General features: G+C 45.0%; 1 protein-coding gene across 3 annotated transcripts; it reads left to right on the top strand.

The window, feature by feature from the left end:
* The first annotated feature begins 6,624 nt into the window (after positions 1-6,624).
* Positions 6,625-18,734, top strand: PICK1 (protein interacting with PRKCA 1). Of its 3 annotated transcripts, none has more exons than XM_083400822.1 (13): positions 6,625-6,870; positions 7,778-7,871; positions 8,428-8,539; positions 9,381-9,509; positions 9,617-9,683; positions 9,895-9,984; positions 10,819-10,872; positions 11,699-11,761; positions 12,614-12,747; positions 13,601-13,693; positions 14,973-15,023; positions 15,490-15,634; positions 16,978-18,734. In XM_083400822.1, exons 2-13 carry the CDS (start codon positions 7,831-7,833, stop codon positions 17,229-17,231), a joined length of 1,233 nt encoding a protein of 410 aa, XP_083256948.1. In that variant the 5' UTR covers positions 6,625-6,870; positions 7,778-7,830; the 3' UTR covers positions 17,232-18,734. The 3 variants fall into 3 exon arrangements, with proteins under 3 accessions (XP_083256948.1, XP_083256949.1, XP_083256950.1); XM_083400823.1 differs by having other exon boundaries at positions 6,632-6,870; positions 7,782-7,871; XM_083400824.1 differs by having other exon boundaries at positions 6,634-6,805.
* Positions 18,735-20,431: the final 1,697 nt, after the last annotated feature.

Raw genomic sequence — 20,431 nt, 5'->3', positions numbered from 1 at the left:
CTGTCTAGGTTTGTCATTGCTTTTCTCCCAAGAAACAGGCATCTTTTAATTTAGCCTTCTTCAAGTATCTGAAGGGCTGTCGCATGGAAGATGGAGCAACCTTGTTTTCTCCTGCTCCTCAGGGTAGGAGCCAAACCAATGGCTTCAAGTTACAAGAAAGGAGATTCCAACTAAACATCAGGAAGAATTTTCTGACAGTAATTGCTGTCCAACGGATTCCCTCAGGAGGTGGTGGACTCGCCTTCCTTGGAAGTTTGTAATCAGAGGTTGGGTGGCACTGCCAGGGGTTGGACTAGATGACCCTGGCATTCCAACTCTGCATTTCTATGATTCTATCTGCCATCAACATTTCATCAATGAAACCAGTGTGTTGGAGAGCCAGACAGAATCACGCACAGAAAAATCATGTTATTTCAAACTAATAATCCTATTATGCACAATGTAATGCACTATGAAGTGCGGTTTACATTTCAGATTTTCCGTCTTGTAATAAAATATGCAAATGACACGCAAGCTTAGATACAAACTGGCATGCACAGGTGTAGCCACAAGGGGGTGCAATTGTGCTACAAATGAATTTCAAAAAGCACCCAGGGAAAGAACTTGAGGGCCGGTCCTGCTAACTCCGTAGACAACATTTCTTTGCCGAGGAGGGCTCGGAGGGCAAAAAAAAACATCATCTGCAACTTTGTCAGTCCTCAGGGGTTATTATCATTTCACCTTTCTGGAAGCATTCCAGTCTAGGGCCACCTTAAAGTGGTACTTCGAGTTACATACGCTTCAGGTTACAGACGCTTCAGGTTACAGACTCCGCTAACCCAGAAATAGTGCTTCAGGTTAAGAACTTTGCTTCAGGATGAGAACAGAAATCGTGCTCCGGCGGTGCGGCAGCAGCAGGAGACCCCATTAGCTAAAGTGGTACCTAAGGTTAAGAACAGTTTCAGGTTAAGAACGGACCTCCGGAACGAATTACCGGTAAGTACTTAACCCGAGGTACTCATACCTATTGCCAACATCATCCCACCTATTCTCCAACTCAAGGTGCTCTCCACACTTCTCCCTCGTCTCCATGTTATCTTCACAGCAACTCTGAAAGGTAGGTCAGGCTGAGAGACAGTGACTGGCCCAAAGTCACACCACGGGTCTGTTTTCTCATTTTTCTACCCATGTTTCCTTGCAACAGATCTTACAGTGAAAACATAAAGTAGTGCCCCTTATAGTACCACGGTAGAGGAGGTGGTGAGGCGGGAAACATTACCCAATCTACAGCCCTGCCCAAAGGTCAATATGCAGGTGGGCCTCTTGTGCACATGACTTGCCCATTCATCTAACTGGAGGCAGCAGATGCACAGATAGAAAGGAACGCATCCCTAGATCTGCCTCCACGTCCTCCTCAAAATTAAGAGAGCAGCCCTGGAAGGCAGAGGAATGTGAAGCATGCATAAAAGCATTCGTGTCTGATAGCATTATAAGAGGGCTTGCTTCTTTTATTTACAGCACTAGATTTTGGGAGCTACAGAAGTCCCTTCCAGTGCAAAACCTTCCTGTGCATGGCAACTCAGAAGTAAGCCCTACTCCCTAGTCAGCATGTTTTAGGATTGCAGCCCCAAGCCATTACAGATATCCCTTAACACCACAGATTTCAAACGGTGAAATCTGGGGGTTTGTTTGGAAATGTTTCAGGGATTGAGACTGTGACTAACCTTGGGCAAGTTGCCACCTTTTTCAATCTTCCCTTGCAAATGTCAGGAATCTCACTGTGTTCAAGAGCACATGGTAGATTCACATGGGCTGATGCTGTCTGTCAATGGCTATGTTCTGCCGCCACTGTTGGAGGCAGCAACCTCTGCGTACCAGTTGCTGGGAATCACGAGTGGGGAGGATGCTATTGACCCCTGGTCCGCCTTGCAGGCTTCTCATGGGCATCTGGTTGGCCACTGTGAGAACACGATGCTGTACAAGACGGAGCTTTCACCTGATCCAGCAGGGTCCTCTAAAACAGAGTCCTCTAAAAAAACAAAGGGGACCTGTGGCTGATGCAAAGGGATTTCTCAGTGGATGAGTTAATATGGAAAGTATTATTTGAAAAAAGAAAGCTCCCAAACCCCTGCAAGCCAATCCAAAGATATGATTACAGTGGCACCTCTGGTTACGTACGTAATTTGTTCTGGAGGTCTGTTCTTAACCTGAAACTGTTCTTAACCTGAAGCGCCACTTTAGCTAATGGGGCCTCCCGCTCCTGCCGCACTGCCACCACACAATTTCTGTTCTCATCCTGAAGCAAAGTTCTTAACCCGAGGTACTATTTCTGGGTTAGCAGAGTCTGCAACCTGAAGCGTATGTAACTTGAAGCATATGTAACCCGAGGTACCACTGTATTAATTAGTACAGTATTAATTCGACTGTCCCATCTTTTCCACAGACCAGGACTCAAGGCGGCTTACACAAAATTAAAACAACACAGATAAAATACGGAAAGCTAACACCATATAAAAGATAAGAGTTAAAAAGCAATTAAACTATAATGGAATTTAAATGATACAAAAACAAATCTATTAAAATAAAGGATGGTGAGAACAGCGCAGCATTATTAAAAGCCCTTTCCTTAACAAAACAGTCAGTTCCCGAGAGCCTGTCAGAATGAAGCGGATGAAAATATGGCATTCAGTTCACCCTGAGAGAGTGGCGGGTGTCGCCTTGTTGTGCAGGAACAAGATGTGCAAGTTCCTTGCGCTTCCTGTTCTCCCGCAGCAACATTGTCTGAAACAGAAGCCTTTTGCATCTCCCCTGCTGGCAAGATGTGAAGGTTATACTCTGGATGGGATGTTGTCGTGGAGGAAGAGGGAACATGGGAGACCTGCACACCCTGTTCCTGTGCCGGAAGGCAATGTGCATCTCTCTCAGGGTCAAAATGGACCTTCAAAGCTTGTCTGGGTTAGGAATGGGGCAGAAATTTGATCTGTTAATGGTGAATCAACTGTGTTCACACTTTATGAAGTAATGTGATGCAACCATCCTTCACAATTCACATTTATTCCAATTTTGCCATGCAGTTCCCCAGCCAAGTGATGTGTAAAAAAGAAGCACATCCTAAGTAAAAAAAGGTAAAGGTACCCCTGCCCGTTCGGCCAGTCTTGACAGACTCTAGGGTTGTGCGCCCATCTCACTCAAAGAGGCCGGGGGCCAGCGCTGTCCGAAGACACTTCTGGGTCACGTGGCCAGCGTGACATCGCTGCTCTGGCGAGCCAGAGCCGCACACGGAAACGCCGTTTACCTTCCCGCTAGTAAGCGGTCCCTATTTATCTACTTGCACCAGGGAGTGCTTTCGAACTGCTAGGTTGGCAGGCGCTGGAACTGAACAACGGGAGCGCACCCTGCCGCGGGGATTCGAACCGCCGACCTTTCGATCGGCAAGCCCTAGGCGCTGAGGCTTTTACCCACAGCGCCACCCGCGTCCCGCATCCTAAGTAAAGTGTGCATTAAAAAAAAGCATTGGGGAAATGAAACACCAAAATGCATCTGGGCAGCCACTGTGAAAACAGGGTGCTGGACTAGATGCAGGCTTGTCTTAGGTTGTTGTATTGGGGGAATTGCTTTGCAAAACAATGTGCAGATTAGGAAAAATTCGCACTGAAATGTTGATGACTTTTCATAAGAGCTTTTAAAAAATGCAAACTGATGTGAAAGTATGAAGAACTTTCAGGCTGGAAAAATGAGAAACAGAGAGAAACAGAAACTCTGAGAGATTCGCCAGTTCCTAGTAGTCTGAAAAAAAGTATAGCAAAAAAAAAAGTTTATTGTTTCTCTATAACATTCTACTGAAGTAAGAACACAGACAGTTGCCTTGCACCAAGTTAAATTATTTGCCCACCTCCTGTGATTGGGAGTAGCTTTCCAGAATCTTGAGCAAAGGTCTATCACACCACCTGCTCCTTTAGTACTGGAGATCCCTGGGATTAAATGTGGTTTCTTCTGCATATGCCCTCCCACTGAGCTATGCTTCCTCCCTCATACAGACAGAGCTTGTAACAGACCCTTCACCATAGACCAGTTTACTTGGAAGAATAAACCACTTGTCTCCCTCTCACACACACAGCTTCAGCTCTTAGCTACACACGTCACGCTGTCCCTTCGACATGGGTGGTTTCACCTTCAGATGCTTTGATCTGCGTGTTCATTCATGTCACTTAACTGCACGCACAAAACTTTTATGCACTGAGGGAAAGAGAAGCAATTGTTAACAAAGCCATGATCCACACAGACAAATTTCCAGATAAAAGAGCGACTCTCTTCTTTGTGTCAAAAGTCAGGTCGGAAGAACCTTGGTACTTCAGACATTTAACAGTGGTTGGGGAAATATGACACATGAAGCAATAGGCTTCCTTCTTGATTTTCTTTTTTAAATTTTAAATCAAAGCCCTCTTTTAGTTCTTGGAATCTTCTGCCGAGGTAAAAACGCTATTAAACATTCTGACTGTCAGGCTTTTGGTTTAGAGAAAAGCGAGTAAGAGGTGACATGATGGAAAAGTGGGTAAAATTATACATGGCATGGAGAAAGTGGATGGAGGGAAATAAGTTTTTCTCTCTCTCATAACACTAGAACTAGATCCAATGAATGTGAATGCTGGAAGATCCAGGACAGATAAAAGAAAGTACAGTGGTACCTTGGGTTAAGTACTTAATTCGTTCCAGAGGTCTGTACTTAACCTAAAACTGTTCTTAACCTGAAGCACCACTTTAGCCAATGGGGCCTCCTGCTGCTGCCATGCCACCGGAGCACAATTTCTGTTCTCATCCTGAAGCAAAGTACTATTTCTGGGTTAGCGGAGTCTGTAACCTGAACCGTATGTAACCTGAAGCATATGTAACCTGAGGTACTACTGTACTTGTTCAGACAGTGAAATTAAAACTATGGAACTCACTCCCACAGAAGGCAGTGATGGCCACTGACTTGGATGGCTTTAAAAGAGGATTAGACCAATTCGTGGAGGATACAGCTATCAATGGCTACGAGCCACAATGGTTATGTTCTACCTCCACTATCAGTTCTCCTGAATATCAGTTGCTGGAAACAGGAGGGGAGACTAATGCTCTTGTGCTCAGGTTCTGCTTGCAGGCCTGGCCACTCTGTGAGAATAGGATGCCTGGGGTAAAGGAACCTTGGCAGACTCTCCTTATGTTCTCAAACCAGGGATCCCCAACTTCTGGATAAGACTTGGATTGAAAGAAGAAGAGGAGTTTGGATTTGATATCCTGCTTTATCACTACTCGAAGGAGTCTGAAAGTGGCTAACACTCTCCTTTCCCTTCCTCCCCCACAACAAACACTCTGTGAGGTGAGTGGGGCTGAGAGACTTCAGAGAAGTGTGACTAGCCCAAGGTCACCCAGCAGCTGCATGTGGAGGAGCAGAGACGTGAACCCGATTCCCCAGATTACAAGTCCACCACTCTTAACCACTACACCACAGTAAAGCCTATGTGTTAGACCATATAACTTATTTATTGCTTACATAGCAGGGAAGTTAAATTGGGTGACTTTACTGTTTCATATCAGTGCATGAGTAAATCAACTGTTTGTGCCTCAACTCACTCTAGTAAACCACTTGGGTCTTGTTTTTTTAATCCCACATTCCAAATGAGGTTCACATTTCTTTGCATTTGATGGAGGGAGTCTATGATTCGAGGGACCTCGTGCCATTTTTTATTTTTTGTTGTTGTTTAGTCGTTCAGTCGTGTCCGACTCTTCGTGACCCCATGGACCAGAGCACGCCAGGCACTCCTATCTTCCACTGCCACCCGCAGTTTGGTCAGATTCATGTTTGTAGCTTCGAGAATACTGTCTAACCATCTCGTCCTCTGTCGTCCCCTTCTCCTTGTGCCCTCCATCTTTCCCAATATCAGGGTCTTTTCCAGTGAGTCTTCTCTTCTCATGAGGTGGCCAAAGTATTGGAGCCTCAGCTTCACGATCTGTCCTTCCAGTGAGCACTCAGGGCTGATTTCCTTAAGAATGGATGTGTTTGATCTTCTTGCAGTCCATGGGACTCTCAAGAGTCTCCTCCAGCACCATAATTCAAAAGCGTCAATTCTTCGGCGATCAGCCTTCTTTATGGTCCAGCTCTCACTTCCATACATCACTACTGGGAAAACCATAGCTTTTACTATACGGACCTTTGTTGGCAAGGCGATGTCTCTACTTTTTAAAATGCTGTCTAGGTTTGTCATTGCTTTCCTCCCAAGAGGAAAGGCGCCACAAAATAAATGTCGCAGTTTCATGGAAGGTTGTGGCCGATCGATTGATGGCTATTTGCACTATTTTGCACACACACACACACGAACAAATGTAGGCAGCTGCGCTAGTCCATTAGAAATAAAAATTCCGCAGCAACACTGTTATAAAAAATTCAGATCCTCATGCATGCCGCAGAATTAAATCGCCTAATAGACCGTAATTCTGCGGTTTTGCAGCGGACCCGTCACACGTCACCGTTCCCGCCCACCTAGCACGGGAGGCTGCTAGGCCCCGCCCACATCCCCTTCTCGCTGCGACGTCGACGCGTTCTACCTCTGTTACCGCGGCAACCAACTGCTTCCCCCCCCCTCCCATTCTGACGCCAATCCGCGGCGTTCGAAGTGTTGTTATCGCGAGAGACGAGCGGGCTCGGGTTCCTTCTTTCCTCCTAACCTCCTTCGACAGCCTTTGGACCTCGAGGAGAGGGGCGTGGCTATGCAAGCGAAGTGGGCGGAGGCTTCCGGCGGGGTTTGGCACTGACGTGGAGAATCCAGGGGGAGCCTCTGGGGCTTGACAGGTAGAGGAGGCGAGGAGAGAGCGAGCAGGTGGATGCGGATGCTGAGCTCGAGGCAGGCGCTTCCGGTGAGGGGAAAAGGCAGGGCGACCCCCCCTCCCCCCACCAAATAATAACAATAATAATAATAAAACCCCGCTCCTTCTTAAGGGTTGTAAAGGGGAACTCGGACGGTACCTGTGGCGGGAGGAGAGCCTCGCAATTCCCCCCCAAGCCTACCCCGTAAGGGCTGTTGTGAAGAAAAAATAGGGATGGCATCATGTAGCTATTGCTGGTTTTTGTTATTATTAACCACTGTTGGTAGTATTGTGATGTTTGGAAGAATGTGATGTTTAAATAAAATTCATTTTCTAGGCTTTTCACACACACACACAAGCAATGCTAGATAAGTAAAAATTAAATTTCTCTAGTGAAAGCAGATTTCTCTCCCTGTTAGGTATATGAACCAGGCCAAAAGGTAGAGCAATACAGTCATGCCTGAGCTACAGAAAGTATCCATGCTGGTACATGGATATAGAATTCTGTGCATTAAAAAATATGGGAGCTATGAAATGATAAAACAAAGAAAATGATCTATTCTGTTATTGTACAGCATCCATTCTGTGCATTTCGGAGGAACTGCCAACCAGTCAGAGCTGATTTAGATGTTGCTTTGAATAGCGGGATGGGGAAACATAGTTTATGCCATGGCACTGACATGGTGCTTACCTGCAGTGAGATTTGTGTGCTCTGGAGCACTTTGTTAATTTATTTAATACCGTTTTTAGACTGCCCTACAGCCAAAGTTATCTGGATGGTTTAAAGGGATTAAAACCAACAAAAATGAACAAACAACAACATACAACCAGAATAACGTCACAAAGTCACAATTCACTTTAAAACAGCAGCAGTAAATCAATTTAAAACTGAAGGCAGAGAGCTTTCAGAGATAGCAAGTTACTTCTTAGGTGATGGTGGGTTTTTTCTCCTTTCCAGGTAGTTTGGAGCAGTCAGAGTCTCCCACAAGAAGCCATCAATAATTTGGAACCATGTTTGCAGACTTGGACTATGACATTGAAGAGGACAAGCTGTAAGTGTCTTTGCTTTTCTATCTTTTTTTACTCAGTAGGTTTGTATGTATATATGTTTTTTCTGGAAAAAAAGGAGCTGTTCAGATAAGGCATTAGTACTGTCAACTTTTTGGACTGCACCCACAGAATTTGGGTTGGAAAAAAGTGGAATGAGCACCCTAAAAAAATAACCCTGAATATCCTTAAAGGGTTGAATTTAGAGCTGATTTGCGTATGACTTGGTTTGGGGGCTTAATTCAGTTCATAAGGACATATCTCCTACTTGGGTTGGATACTATGATTTTAATTTTATGAGAGAACAGGAATGAGGTTTTGTATCTGGAAAGGAATACATGTACTAGAAGGAGAAGGTATTGTTATTACTCTTATGTATGTAAACACATAATATGATTTTCCTTTCTCTGATAATATAATTACTATGTTTCATGTGTGTTATGTTTCTTATGTGATTGTTGCTGTCCCAATATATTCTACAATATATTCCAAAAGCAGAGATGACATGTTGATGGTGGCACCCACTTTTATGCAAATTTCTGTACCTCTGTTTTATTCTAGGGGGATTCCCACTGTGCCTGGGACAGTGGTCTTGAAAAAGGACTCTCAAAATCTGATTGGTATCAGCATCGGGGGAGGAGCTCAGTACTGTCCCTGCCTCTATATAGTTCAGGTTGGTGTTTTTAGGAGAGGAGTGTTTTATCCTAGAGAAAAGAAGGACAGTTAGGATTGCACCGAGGGTGAGATTGGACCACACACTTTTGAGCATAGTGTAATTCTCAGTTTCATTGGACTTCCGCCAGCAATAGCCTTACATATGAATGCAAAAACATTGTCTCCCAATGCCTTTCTGTCTGTCACAGGGCAACTTGAGTGGCAGATTTGGCAAGTTAACTGTATTGGTCTATTGGTCCGTTGTTATTTGCTCTTTTTCTCTTTAAAATACTTCATAGACTTGTAAAGAACTATATTATTAAGTTTACTGAATTTCATGTGTGTGACCTAAAAAGAAATCCCGTGGGGAAATCTCATGATCCAGTGAGAGCTGTGAACATATTCAACATTTTTCATCTGCAAGGGATGTGTCACAAGTGACACTAAGGACATTTTCCCAGTATCTAACAAATTTGAATTTTTGACCTACACAAATGTGAAGAACATCCATTTTTAATTTGAAATTAGGCTGTTTAATTTGGGTGATCCAGCAAATATGTGAGCAGATGGGATCATGAATATGTTTTTTATTGGTCTTCAATATTAGTTTTTCACCATAGAGAAATGCAGAGTCAGAGGTATCCCTCCTGGGATATTGGTGTTTCTGTAAGGGGACGGGACAACATTCCCGTCAACAACAACATTCATGAAATTGATATGAGTGACAACTCTGAGGTTTAAAGACTTTTTATAAATAATATGAGCAAAGGGGCATGAAAACAGAAGTGCTGCCATTCTGGTTCCTTACTCCCGTCTTTGCCTTTTTCCTGCTTTCACCTTCACTGTGTCTTCCTCTTCAGGTATTTGATAACAGTCCTGCAGCTCACGATGGAACTTTGGCAGCTGGTGATGAAATCACAGGTGTGAATGGGAAGTCAGTCAAAGGGAAAACCAAAGTAGAAGTGGCCAAAATGATACAGGTGGTGAAGGTGAGAGGTAGGAAGGGGTTTCTGGAATGCAAAGTGTCCACTGTTGCTTTTTAGTGTCTCCCTTCCTCTCAATTGCAGAACAATAGCTCTGGCTTTTCCTGTTCCAGGGAGAAGTGACAATTCATTACAACAAACTCCAGGCTGATCCGAAGCAGGGAAAGACATTAGATATTGGTATGTCGTGCCGACCTCTCAGTCTCCCTCGTAATGCTGATGTAATAAACAGGACTGGCTTTTCTGTGGCATTTCTTTTATAATTAGCCCAGTTATGATTTCCTCTTCATTGGGCTTCTTCTGTATGACTAGATATAATAGTATAATTGCTGTGCTATCGGCATAGAGAAATGATTCTGCTCACAGAGTGTGTTTCTTTCCTGGAATATAGTGCTGAAGAAAGTGAAGCACCGTCTGGTAGAGAACATGAGTTCAGGGACAGCAGATGCCCTGGGACTGAGCCGAGCCATCCTCTGCAACGGTAAGCAGCATTCAAGGAGGACATTCACACTTGGCCTCTGTGACTGTTCCAAGCGATGCCAAGGACCATGTTCACATTTTTACATACTTACAAAGTGTGCGTTGTCCTGAAAGTGGCCTTCTGCATTGGTTCATAACTTTGTGGCATTGAGAGCTGGGCTAAATAATGAAATGTGAACCAGAAAGTCCTCTGTTCAAATCTCACCTTCATCGGCAGCCTACTCTGTCTCAGCCTTAGCCCCTCATCTGCAGTGTAGGAGTAATAATACTTTCCCCTTACCTTCAGAACTGCTGTAAGGATTAATGAGATAATGTGTGTGAAGTACTTGAACATTTCATGGTGCTATATCACAAGGCTGACAGTGAAAGTTGGCAGAAATTTGGCGAACTGGAGAATCCAAATACAGTATTCTTTCTCCTGAATTTGTGAAAAGGTGTGATTTCAGGACCCTCTCCTTCAGCTCTAGGCAGTCTTTTCCTGCTCTAAAGTCTGTCTGACCACTTTTCCCTTCCTCTTTCTCAGTTGCCTCACCACTGCTCAAACGTTTCGTAGTTTGCTCTCTGGACTCCACTGCTTAGTCATTCTTCGTTCTCTTTTCAAGGTGACATGAAGAGGGTTGCCTTTTTCTGCACAGCATATATACCCGCTCTTCCACATTTGTTTCTATGTGACTTGATGCCTGTTTCGTAAATCTGTATCATGAATGCGCATTTGTGAAAGCTCTGACAGTGGGAACCCTAACTAGAGGATTTCAGCTCTTATCGCATCAAACTCTCATTGTAATAATGGATCCCTACCCCTTTCCCTGGTTCTCTCTCTCTCTCTTTTTGGTAGATGGGTTAGTAAAAAGACTGGAAGAGCTGGAGAGGACTGCAGAGCTATACAAAGGTAAATAGACATTTTCCTTCCTTGTTGTGAAACATAGAAAGAGGTTTGTGTCTGGGACTCTTCAGGATCAGGCCCCAGACTTGGTTCAGATGGTGTCTGAGGCAAAGGATCCGGTGCAGACTGAGTCTCCTCTGGTTCTGAGTCCGGGCTTATGTTGATCATTTATTGAAGGATTGAATGCTTTGAGAAACATATCTCACCCTCATGGCCTGTAAGATTTTAAGGTTTCAGCCCAGGAGGCTACCCCTGATATATGCATAGTAGATAAGAGACAAGATTTATTTTCTTTATTACATTTATATCCTGTTTTTCCACCACTTAAATCTTTAAGAGGGCTTGCAGAGTTTTTTTCAATGGGGACAGGTAAATATTTCACCCTAGAACAATATTTCACCCTAGGACACACCAACAGACAACCTTAACCTATACAAGATGGTCAATAACCTTTATGTTACCACAGTTTTTTGCCTTGGTGTTGCTGGGAGGGCAGAGAGTAAATCCTTCCAAGAATCACTTGCATGTCCCTGCGTGCGCGCACACACAGAAAGCAACCCAGGAGCAGAGCAGTTAATGACATCCAGGTCAGTGCTGCTCTTGCCACACAGTCTTTCCTGCATGCAGTCTCCCTGACAAGAACCAGCATAGGCTACATTTTTCTCATGGTACGAAAGATGACGTCAGTGGAGATTCCTCCCAACCATACTTGGTCTTTGTTTTCTTTTCCCAAATGCCTGCTGTGGTGCTATAATGTCCTGAATTTAAAAGTAATGATACCCCATCCCTTGTCCATAGTGAATGTTTTGTTTTTTCCTCTAACTCTGTCTAGGCATGACGGAACACACAAAGAGTCTCCTCAGAGCTTTCTTTGAACTTTCTCAAACTCACAGAGGTAAACATGGACCAGAAGACTTTCAGGTTGTGACCAAATCATGGCACATGCTTCTGTGGGCAGGAAATCTCTCATCTTAGACCTTGAAAATGCTATAATTGTCATCCAAGACAATTATGAGAACTACGGGTCTTAGTGCCAGTAGTTTGTAAAGTGTTTTGGGATTTGCTTCTCTCAAGTGTATGTGCTGACAGGTAAAAAAATCCTTTTGAGCTTCTCTCCTGCTATTAGCCTGCAGAAAAGCAGTTTAAAATGTACCTGTATCAGGTGCTCAAATCAATAGACGTGCTATTCCAAAAGATGGGCTTAGGATCTTATTTCAACCAATTTGAAGTGTTTGTGTCACCCATGGACATATGCATTCCACTAGAGGCTCCACCCCTGCTTGTGCTGCTCACCACCCTGTCTACAATCCACACACCCCCCAAGCAAAAAAACCCCACCCCACCCCAAAACCTACGCCACCTAGACTACCCCCCACAACTCACTAGATCAGGGGGTTTTCATAAACTGCTTGGAGGAAAGCCTTGCCAATTTCACTGGAGAGCAGGGAACATCATGAAGCAAATGACTGATAATGGTGGGCTTGGAGGATACCTGTTGGGTTGCACCCAAGTCTAGTCTCAGAGCAGTATGGGCCTCCATTAAGGGTAGGTAGGTGGGGCAGTGTCCTCTGACCTTGTTGCCAAGGGTGTGGTGATATATGAAGTAGTAAAAGCATGTTGTTTATACTATGGTAATGATCATGAACTGAACTGAGGAAATAGTCCAAATTGATAAACATCAAGCCTGAAAATGCACCTGTTATTTTGACTATGGTCCCCAATTGCATGTTTTGCTGTTTTTGCCCAGCATTTGGCGATGTTTTCTCGGTCATTGGTGTACGGGAGCCTCAACCAGCTGCAAGCGAAGCCTTTGTGAAATTTGCAGATGCCCACCGCAGCATTGAGAAGTTTGGAATCCGCCTTCTAAAAACTATCAAACCGGTAAAGAATCGTAGAATTTTGTAGGGGTGGAAGGACCTCAAGGGTCGTCCAGTCCAACCGCCTTCAATGCAGGAATATTAGCTAAAGCATTTGTGGCAGATGGCCACCCAACCTCTGCTTAAAACCTCCAATGAAGGGAAGTTCATCACCTTCCAGGGAATGTCTGGGGTATTTTACAGAGACTAAGGTAACACTGCAAACCACCCTGAGACCCCCAGGTATAGGGCGGTATATAAATTCAAATAAGAATAAGAATAAGAATAAATGGTTTGCAGTCTCCTTTGGAGGGCAAAAGTGAGGTGAGGCAGATAAGGCTCAATAAAAGGGGTAACAGTGTTGGATGACAAAGGGTGGCATTAGGCCAGTTGTAGTACAGCCCTTTACTCACTGTTATGTGGGGCTTTTCATCTAGCTCTGCTTGTCTTCTCTCTCCACAGCACCTCTCCCAACTAGGCAGGGACACATCAAGGTCCATTAAAACAGAGGAAGCCAGATATGGGGTAGTGGGGGGGGGAAAGGGGGGCTCAGAGACCTGGAATGCCTTGAACTAAGACAGGGGAGTACGTGGAAGTGGCAGAAGGGTGCTAATTTTATGTGGCTTTGGGTCAGACCAATAACAGGAGTGGTGAGCAGAGCCTCCCTCAGATTGGCTAATGGATGTGCCACAAATGTCGCATCAGGTCCTCTTAAGTGAGAGAGAGGCTCCGTTGTGCATCCCGTGTTTTAACTATGCTGAGAGCTGACAGAACGGTTGACGTTCACAGATCACATCCACTTCTTGAGATTACTAGGCTTGTTGCCTTTTCTGCTCTGTTTGGTCCTACATTTTTCACTGTTCAGCCTTTCCTTACAGATGCTAACTGACCTGAACACTTACCTGAACAAGGCCATTCCTGACACAAGGCTAACTATCAAGAAGTATCTGGATGTCAAGTTTGAGTATTTGGTAAGCTGTTCTTTTGTTGTTGTTAAGAATGCTCAAGAGGGTGGTTCACATTGCCTGAAATACTGACGATAGTGGGTCCCAGGTGTTCTGCCAGTAGTGAACAAGAAGGAGGATCTTTTTGTTCACTCAGGCTTCCTAAAATGGTAAGTCACGGAAACATTCAGAACAAGCAGACATTTCATGCAAGGGACCTACTGATGGCTTTGCCTTGCACTCCCAGGTCAGATATATCAAGCCAAGGGAGCAGGCAGCACCAGAATACAGCTCCTAAATGGAGCGGCTTGTGTGATCGGATTGGAGTAGCATTCACAGCATGCTGTTGGTAGCTAGACAGGGTGCTGTTTCTTTCAGGTCTGCTCGTTTTCCCGTTTTAAAATAAAAACAAGAACTAGAACAAGACCCAAGGGGATAGGACAAGGCCCCAGTGCAAACCAGTAGCGCCATACAAAAACATACCATTCCACAGCTGCAGCAGGTATGTCTTCCTGGCAGCAATTCCATTACAGCATGAATGTTGAGACTTAAGAACTAGCTTTGAATAGGACATGTTTTCTCTTAAAGTAAAGGTAAAGGGACCCCTGACCATTAGGTCCAGTCGTGGCCAACTCATCTCGCTTTACTGGCCGAGGGAGCCAGTGTACAGCTTCCGGGTCATGTGGCCAGCATGACTAAGCCGCTTCTGGCGAACCAGAGCAGCGCACGGAAACGCCGTTTACCTTCCCGCCAGAGGAAGGTACCTGCACTTTGACGTGCTTTCAAACTGCTAGGTTGGCAGGAATGTTTTCTCTTATTCAGGCGCAAATCTTACTTCTGTTTAATTTCTTTTCATTCGGGGAAGAAGAGATGTTGCGAAATACCACCTCCTTTCTTTTTCAGGGTTTACATCTCTCTGATCTTAGTGTGTGATTTCTCCTCATTGCCAAGCCTGACCATTGAGGAAGCAGCAGGCTGTTACTTTTTGACACATGCGTCCATTCACTGTTTTTCTTTTTGCTTATTGACTGCGGTCTCCCTAGAATAAGTTCCTACGCATGTGCCTGTTTCCCCTTCCTATGTCCTGGGAACTGTAGTTCATTAAGGATACTGGGAACTGTAGTTCTGTGTGGGGTAAGAGTCGTTGTGTGCTTTCAATGCATGGTGTGTGCACAGTCACCATTGGAAGAAATGTGGAACTTGGAGAACTTAAAAGTACAGTTCTGTCCTTAAAAGCACATCCCAATCTGTCTGGATGGATGGTAGGAGTAGTTTGTAACATTGCTTATTCCTTTTTCCCTTTCAGTCTTACTGTCTCAAGGTGAAGGAGATGGACGATGAGGAATACAGCTGCATTGTAAGTACTGAGCACTAGCATGCACGCTGGTTACATCCCATCATAGCCCATCTTTGCTCGCGGGCACTCCTATTGCCTGCTTGCCTGCTTCACAGACTTAAATGCAGGGGTGAGTGTACTATGCTCATGCTCACCAAAGTGGCGTTCTTCTGAATCTTGCATTGATGTGCAGATGGACACTATTTAAGACAGTTCCCCCCCAACTCTAAATTGTGGCTCAGGGGGAAGTCAGTTTATGAACTAAGATTAGAACTTACTTCAAGCGCTGTGGTCATTTGTACCTTGCCAAGCAAGCAGCTAACAGAATGTATAGCTTTTAATGTTTGGCTGTTGGCCAGCCAGGGTTGCAGCATGATCAAGTGAGAAGCTTAAGTTTGGCCAGACACATTAGGGAAGCGTTTAGCCATACATGAAGCCATTGCACGATTTGTGGTTGGTTGCTACATTGATGTCGTATTTTGGGCAGGCGCTGGGGGAGCCTCTCTACCGAGTCAGTACTGGGAATTACGAATACCGCTTAATCCTGCGTTGCCGCCAGGAGGCACGGACGCGCTTTGCCAAGATGCGGAAGGATGTGCTAGAAAAGATGGAGCTGCTAGACCAGAAACATGGTGAGTGGGGTTGCCTTTTCCAAAGACTAGTTTGTAGGGACTCTGATGTCTACAACCCCCTTCATCCCTGACCATTGGCCATGCTGGCTGGGGCTGATGGGAGACGGACTCCAACAACGTCTGGAGGGCTGCAGGCTCCCCACCCCTGCCCTGGAGCCAATAATGTTCACCTGCCATCAAGCATGCTGTTGCTTCTTACCTGAGGCTGGCTGTGTTCTTCCCTGACCCATCTTGAAGTATACCAGCTGTTCAGCCAAATGTGCCATTGCTCCAGTGTAGGGATGGGTAACTGGCAAACCAAAATCCGGATGTTTTATGAGCCAGCAGCTGAGCCAAGATGTAGAGAACCGTGTTGGTCTTCGCAGGAAACACACCCAGATTCTGGACCTTTCTATCACTCTTCTTGTGACTTTTCCAGATCTCTCTGTGTGTGACAGATAGAAACCTATTTGCCTCCCTTTGCTGTAGTGGGATAAGAACGTTAATGTCGCTGGAACTAGAAAAGCAGAGGGATAGTTCAGAGTGACTTTAGGACATCAGACATACATTGGGGAGGGAGGTTGAATTGGAGAGGTGTCTTTGTGCTGGGATAGCTCTCTGAGGTGAAGCTGAAAGATCAAGGATAGAACACTGTGATGTGTGATTTTTTAAAAACCAAACTTTTCTTTTTTTGAAAAAGTGACCTTAGAGCTTAAGGAGTGTTGAGCAACATGAACAACTGTGTCCTTGTTTAGGAGGAAGGGTGGGGGGAGATGCACACAGGAGCACCTTTTCAAAATGTTGTATCCAGTGCTTATTTTTCTAGAAAAAGAGGTGGCAGAACACCTCCCTTGTTCTCTTAGATTGCCAATGGTGGCCCCCTGAGAGGTGCCAGAACCTAGTTCCAGCTGGGGGAAAAAGCCCTGGTTGTATCCCATAACAACACAATAGGGTCAGGTATAATAATAAATCGCTCGGTTGTGGAGCTGCTTCCTGTTGAGACCCCTGCACCTTGAGATCTCTCCCATGTATGTCAGCTTACCTTCCTTTTGTCTATAAACAATTGCTGACTCTGCTTGGTTGAATTGAGCCATTCTGGATCCTTCACTTTGCAGTGCTGCATATATTATACCAGGAAGTCATATCCACTGAGTTCCAAAAAGCCTATTTCCAAGGGCTTGCTCTTGGTTCCACAATCTTTGGCATTTAGGCATTTTGCTTTAAACAGTAAGTAGCATTTGAACTCATAAGCCAGGCTGCCAAAAACAAGGGTTGCCGTAACTGTGAGGATTCTGTAAGTTGGCTGCCTGCTTCCTACACAGATGCTGCACCACCCCTTAGCCGCTGTCTGTCCTCTCTTGCAGTGCAAGACATTGTCTTCCAGCTCCAGCGCTTTGTCTCAACCCTTTCCAAGTACTATGACGACTGCTACGCGGTGCTGCGGGATGCCGACGTCTTCCCCATCGAAGTGGACCTGGCACGTACCACGCTGAGCTATGGCCAGAAGGATGTCTTCACAGATGGTGCGGAGGATGAGGACGAAGAGGAAGGTTGCGGAAGCCGTGAGTGCAACAGGAAGGAGGAAGAGAATGGCGAGAAGCTCATTGATGATGCCTGAGCTCGTGGACTTGATGGAGTGGGAAATCCCTTCAGAGACTGATAAATTCTATTTCTCTAGGCAACTTGTCCACATTGACTTTTTTTGTCTGTATAAGCCCAGTTGGGGAATCAAGATTCTGTTCTGGATGTGGGCAGGGGAGTGGGCCTTGTGCCGAAAGTGCTTTTGCACAATCCCTCTTTCAGAAAACCCTTTCCTCCTTCCTTGTCTCTCTTTCCCCCAAATCTTACTTCCCATCCCTGGAAGTGGCAGGAAAGTGACAACTACCTGGGAGAACACCCTTGAACCTCATCCCATGGTGGCTCTCTGTGTAGAGGGATTGTGACTGAATGTGCAGGACACACACAAACATACCCTTTCATTAACTAAAATGTCAGAAATGGTTCTTGCAGTCAGCCTGACCTCCTTGTGCATCAGCTAAGTCCAAAAACTTGTCCCCATTCCTACTTTCCAGTGTGTGAGAAGAATGGAAGTGGATAAGTTTGGTCTCCTTCCTTCTTTCTCTTACCTTGCTGTTAGTAGGCGGGTCTTACAACATGCCCCTTCCCTACTACTAGGCATGGCTCTTATTAGACAAGAAAGGAATCAGGGTGAATGGAAGCTGGGTGCAGCCAGAACGATCAGCCTCTGAGAGACTAATCAGTAAAGGGCATCGGAAGGACATCCAGGAGAATCAGTTTTTGTCTCTATCATTCTTCTCATCAGGATCAAGTCAGTATGGACCAGCAATATGGGACTTGACACTGGGGAGAGATTACCCAGGTTTACATTCCCAGTCCCCACTGGTTTTAAGGATCTCACAGCCTGCCTTTTACACTACCTTGCATAGGTGCTTTGCTGCATGAAGTTTTCTAAAACTTAAGCCTTATCTAGTATTTAAGAAGGTGTTAGATTTGGAAAAAAGCAAACATATCTTGGGGTGGGGGGATGATTATCTGTGGAATGAGGCCCATAGATTTGCTGAGGTTAAAGATCAAACAGCCAGTTTAAGCATTAAAGCTCTCAATTCCTACACTGCACTTTCATTACACCTACACATTTACTTTTATTCCTTTTGAAATGCTGCTTCTGAGGACAGAGAGTCTATTATGCGCCTTGACCAGTGTCCGCACCCCCCTCACTCGCCCACATGAATCTCCCGACACCAAAGCAAGAGGGGCGGGGAGAGAAGGCTTGTTTGTTTTCTGAGGAATTATTCCAATCCTGTATCATTCTGATATTTTTTCATGCAATGGAATGGCATTTTGTCCTGATTAGCAAGAGTGATCTTTTGGTAATAAAGGGGTGTTGGTTTCAGCTTAACTCTTACGTAGATTGTGCCAATTGGCAAGGAGAAAAGCTACAGAAGAGCTTAAAATTTATGACATATATGCTTTCCCCTTGGTTTTTTATTTCTGTTGTGTCTTTCTCTATGACTGGCCAAGAAAAGACCATGTGGGTCCAGCGTATTCTTCAGAGCGCTTTTATGTGTTGAACTGTGTGACCAATAAAGAAAAATGTGAACTTTGTTGTCTTACCTTTTTCCTCCTGGCTTGTCCCTCCTTGATCCTTTTGTTCCTGGTCATAGGAAGAGACACGAAGGGCAGGCACTATTGATCAATTTTGCAGTCGGAAAGTATGGCACGGAGACCAATGCAGTTGCACTTCTCCATATACCTCGGTTCTCAAATGGAATTCCATTCCCGAAGCCCGTTCAGCTTCCAAAACATTCAAAAACCGAGGCACGGCTTCCCATTGGTTGCAAGAGCTTCTTGCACTCAGCGGAAACTGCCTCGCACATTCGGGTTCCGAAAAATGTTCGAAAACGGAAGCCTTTACTTCCGGGTTTTCAACATTCAAGAACCGAAACGTACGACAACGGAGGTGTTCGGAACCTAGGTTCCACTGTATAGGACTGTCCCTTGGCTTAAATTTCAGATCATCCCCTTCCAAATCAGGTATTCACCTAAGGATTGCTGTGCAACGCTTTGCTTAGTGAACATGCTTTAAAGTTACATATATATTCTTTCAAAGGGAACCAATTCTTAGCAGTTCATAAATGCTATGCAAGTGAGAAACAAGCTGCCCTAATGTCTTGCCATGTTGAATATGCAGCTGGCAGCAAAACTACATGTAAGGAATGAATTGAAATGGCATGTAAGGAGCTTAGAGAGTCTCGAAATCTCATTTCTTAGGACACCCAACACGGGTGCTGTATATGGTGAGCACCCATACATTTTCTGCACAAGGAACTGATACTGTTTGGCATCTTGAGAATCTGAACATTTTCAAGCATGTTTGCAGAGAAAATCCTGAGAGAGTATGTGTGTGTGAAGCAAGAGAGGTTGGGAAACGAGACGATGGCTCTAGTAAGCAAAGGCTGTGGCTGTAGTGTTCCACACTGCCTTCACCTCTCTAAGATTTTGGATAGAACTGCTGAGACTTCTGGCCATAACATTGGTCTTTGTGTCTAGCTGTAAACTCTACAGAATATGTGTGTGCATGATGAACATGCCCACAGAGGCTAATCTGTCCTCAAGCTCATATCTCATCGCTGGCACTGTAATATCTGCAGCATTCTCTTGGCACCAGGAAGCGGAGACTGGGAGAAACCAAACATAAAGATTAGTTCGTGGAGGCACTAATGACCATATCATAGCCATAGATAGTAACGGGCTTGTGCTAGGTTGTTAGGGAAACTAACAAGCTTTTGAAAGTGTCTGACCTGCTTGGATTCATTTTCATTTCTGCACGATTCTTCAGAGGTGTTTTGCCCTGAAATTGCCCACTAAAATACATTACATCCCCCCCCCCCAGTTCTTAATTGGGCTTTTGATGAATGTGGTGGTGTGCTCCGTCCTGCTCAGAAGGCGGTCAAATCTGATCACAAAACTTGTTCTGGCCACTCAGTCAACACATCCAAGAACCTTCAGCTTGTGCGGGTCCTCGACTCCTCTCAGGGATGTCTGCAAGACCAGTAGATTGGCTACATGCTGTCGGTGTTAGTTGTCACAGAGGGAAAGGTCTGGGCTTCTTCAAGACGCAACCTACAAGTCTGGCTATGTACAAAAGCAACCAAGCAGGAACCATGACAATTGCTGAATGGACATCTCCAATGTCTTGCTTGGATGTAAAGGAGCATCCTCTTGACCCTTGCAGTTGTTGTGGTGAAAAGCCCGCCACATGGGCACAACATTGCTGCTGCTCTTGCTGCTCTTAGA

The sequence above is a fragment of the Podarcis tiliguerta genome (genome assembly GCF_965153285.1).
Source record: "Podarcis tiliguerta genome assembly, chromosome: 10".
NCBI lineage: Eukaryota > Metazoa > Chordata > Lepidosauria > Squamata > Lacertidae > Podarcis > Podarcis tiliguerta.
This window is presented reverse-complemented; position numbering and strand designations above follow the sequence as displayed.

What these genes read in the sequence shown, in the direction of transcription:
- PICK1 (XM_083400822.1), top strand. Translation starts at nt 7,831, where the DNA reads ATGTTTGCAGACTTGGACTATGACATTGAAGAGGACAAGCT. An exon ending in CCGAGCCATCCTCTGCAACG is followed by an intron (nt 9,985 to 10,818) that starts GTAAGCAGCATT and finishes TCTTTTTGGTAG; the next exon opens with ATGGGTTAGTAAAAAGACTG. An exon ending in ACTTTCTCAAACTCACAGAG is followed by an intron (nt 11,762 to 12,613) that starts GTAAACATGGAC and finishes GTTTTTGCCCAG; the next exon opens with CATTTGGCGATGTTTTCTCG.